We start from the raw sequence: 3,420 nt of genomic DNA, 5'->3' as shown, positions 1-3,420 counted from the left end.
GTACGGAATAATAAGAAGTAAGAATAATAAAGAACTGTATAACAATAGTGGGAATGCTGAAGAGCATTCCCACTAAAATTACATATTAACACCCGTGTTACGTTCAGAGGATGTGAAACAGCAGAGAAGAAGAGATGCCGATGTGTGTTTGATAAAATGCTGTACGATGAACAACTTTGTGGATTGCTGTTGTTAACATGCTCTCTCTATCTCTCTCTCTCTCTCTCTCTCTATCCCCGTCAGAGCCTCCCACCTGCTCCACCGAGCAGTTCACCTGCTCCACCGGCGAGATCGACTGTATTCCCATGGCCTGGCGCTGCGATGGCTTCCCCGAGTGTGACGACAGCAGCGATGAGGAGAACTGCCCCATTTGCTCCGTTGCCCAGTTCCAGTGTGACAAAGGAGGCTGCATTGATGCCCAGCTGCGCTGCAACGGGGAACCAGACTGCGCTGATCACTCTGATGAGCAGGACTGTGAAAGTAGGTTCAAACTGACCCTATCAGCTCAGTTAACGTGGACCTATCAATTGAGACCATATGATAAGTAAACATTTGAATGATGTTCATTTTTTGAATTATAATGTTGATTTCAACATCTGTGATAAAGCAGGGGGTGTTTTAGGGTGTGGCTATGATGTGATTTCCAGTGAAAGTGTGTAACGTAATGTAGAGTGTAGACGGCTGTGGCCGTAACGGCAAACGACTCATAGCAGATCTCCACAAACCAATGGGGGACACCCCACATGCGCTGTCCATTAACATTATACAGTGAGTGGTCCCGTGCAGTGCTGGAAGAGTTAATCAGATCCTGTACTTAAGTAAAAGTTATAATACCACACTGTAAAAATACACTGTTACAAGTAAAAGTCCTGCATTGAAAATTTGATGTAAGTAAAAGTATGTAAAGTATCATCAGGAACATGCACTTAATAACACAAGTAAAACCTGGAGGCTGTTATATTGTTGGCTAGTTTCATTTTTGTACACTTACTTTCAGATATAATGCAAGTTTAAGGAGTCCCCCCCTGCTGGAGATCAGATAGAATGCAGATTTAAGGCACTTCTGCATTTGCAGCACTTTGCCACACCGGCTGCTTTGTCTAGGTCTTCTACCCGGAAGGTCTGTGCTCACTGCTGGGTATGATGGATAACTGTTGATCTCTGTCTCAGTGCCCGTCTCTTTATCTTGCTTTCCTCCAGTCATCTGCCCTCCCAACCAGTTTCGCTGCGGTGACAACCAGTGCATCACTAAGAAACAACAGTGTGACAACTACTCTGACTGTCCCGACGGATCAGATGAGCTTGCCTGTGGTAAAAACACTGAAACAGGATACAGTAAGCACACGTGTATTGTCTCTGGCTAAGTGCCTGTCCTTGACTCTGCATCCTCTGTTTCCTGTTTGTTTTCCATGTGCAGAGTATGTGTCTCCCCCCTCCAGTGGCATCCCTAACACCGGGCCCAACACCATCGGCCCAGTCATCGCCATCATCCTGCTCGTCTTTGTGATCGGGGCAGCTTACTTTTTCTGCCAGCGTATGGTGTGTCGCCGCTACAAGGGCCCCAGTGGGACTTTCCCCCATGAGTACATCAGTGGTACGCCCCATGTGCCGCTGAATTTCATCGCCCCCAGCAGCTCGCAGCACGGCACCTTCCAAGGTAGGATCAGACACACAGCAGCAGTGCCCCGACTCAGAGCGACTTCCTGTCTGTGTGTCCCGTGGGTTTGTCCACCATCCCGCCTGGGAGACTAGCAGCAGCTCCTGAGTGGATTGATTCCAATGGGAGACATGACACAGATTGACACGTGAACACAGATTATGAGCTATTCTTTTGCCCCACAGTCACCAAAGTCAATATTGGAGACATTCTTTACAAGCCACATAAATCCAGAACATTCTGACAGTAAAATGGCAATATTCAGACGGAAACAACAGGAGAAAGTTAACTTTTTTCCAGACCTGATTCTGTCTTTGGAACAAACTCTCTTCAGATTCGGCAACACAGAGAAGCCAGCGTCAGCTAACATTCACAACAGTTACACAATTACAATAACAAATGCGTTCAATTGTTTTAAAGTCTTCAAATCTTTGAGTCAAGAGGCTTTACGGTGGAGGGAAAAGCATGCATAATTAGATACAGATATAATTGTAGATTCTATAATTGTTTTCTGACTAGCAGAATAGAAACAGGATTTGTTATCATATTGTTACATAATGTTTGCTAGTCAGGTGTTCCACATACGTCTGCGTCTACCAAGTATCTGAGGATTTTTTTTGGTGAACTCTGAAGAGGTTCTATATATATATATATATATATTATTGGTTATAGCGTTGGCGCAGCGTGTCATGTGCTGTGTTTAGCTGTTGAGTGTCTTTGGCTATACCTATAGCACAACTCACATGATATGGTGTCTCTAAGACGTGGCCTGTGACCTGTGGACAGGTATCTCCTGTGGGAAGTCCATGATGAGTTCAGTGAGCCTGATGGGCAGCAGCAGCAGCGGAGCTCCTCTCTACGACAGGAACCATGTGACCGGAGCCTCGTCCAGCAGCTCCTCATCTACCAAGGGAGCCTTCTACCCTCAGGTACACACACAGACACAGATTTTAACCATTTATTTATGTCCACATGAAGAAAAATGGTACAGGGACACAAATATTTCAGATGCAGCAGAAGTATATGCAAAATCATAGACCAGTGGCCTGCAGTAGGTCTTCACAATATCACTGAACAAGAACAATACTCCTTTCCTAAGGGTCTAAGTAGCAACGGCCTCCTCCATCACTGGACTCCTCATTAATAAAAACAACATGTGGTGTATTGGCAGCCAGAGATTACCAGGGTTACTACTGCAGCGCTGAAACATTGATGGTTTTACCTGACAATGGTTTTCACTGTGAGCTCGACTACTGCTATCTCCCTTTCTTTGTAGGCATGGCAGCCACTTAGAATGTGTGACACACACACAAACACAAACACACACACAAACTCTGACAAACACACAGACACACACATACAAACTCACTCACACATGCATGCTTTTTCCTGTCCACAGTGAAATAACCCCTCTCTTGTCTGTAGATCCTGAACCCCCCTCCGTCCCCGGCTACTGACCGCTCTCTCTACAACACAGAGATCTTCTACTCCTCCAACAGTCCGTCCACCACCAGATCATACAGGTAACACACACACACACACACATACAGGTAACACACGCACATACAGGTAACACCCACACTCTGAGTCCACCAGTCAACTAATTGCTCGTAGTCGAGTCAGATTTCTTTAGTCATAAGTCATTTTTATGCTGAATGATTTCTGATCTGAAAAATTTAAAGTGCTGCTTTTGCTGCTGTTACTGTCCATTAAACACACACTCCTAATCTAAACAAACTGTGTGTCCCCCCCCCATCAGACCC

The 3,420-nt window shown here is 45.4% G+C and overlaps 1 protein-coding gene across 2 annotated transcripts in view; it reads left to right on the top strand.

The window, feature by feature from the left end:
* lrp5 (low density lipoprotein receptor-related protein 5) overlaps positions 1–3,199 on the top strand; it is a 57,203-nt gene extending 54,004 nt beyond the window's left edge. The window contains exons 24-28 of one of the 2 annotated variants that reach the window (XM_034878553.1): positions 244–480; positions 1,201–1,311; positions 1,418–1,657; positions 2,444–2,586; positions 3,083–3,199. In XM_034878553.1, the coding sequence (XP_034734444.1) occupies positions 244–480; positions 1,201–1,311; positions 1,418–1,657; positions 2,444–2,586; positions 3,083–3,184 (833 nt within the window). In that variant the 3' untranslated portion in view covers positions 3,185–3,199. The remainder of the gene's footprint in view (positions 1–243; positions 481–1,200; positions 1,312–1,417; positions 1,658–2,443; positions 2,587–3,082) is intronic. The other variant, XM_034878551.1, reaches the window with a different exon arrangement.
* Positions 3,200–3,420: the final 221 nt, after the last annotated feature.

This window comes from Etheostoma cragini, chromosome 8, assembly GCF_013103735.1.
Source record: "Etheostoma cragini isolate CJK2018 chromosome 8, CSU_Ecrag_1.0, whole genome shotgun sequence".
Lineage (NCBI taxonomy): Eukaryota > Metazoa > Chordata > Actinopteri > Perciformes > Percidae > Etheostoma > Etheostoma cragini.
This window is presented reverse-complemented; position numbering and strand designations above follow the sequence as displayed.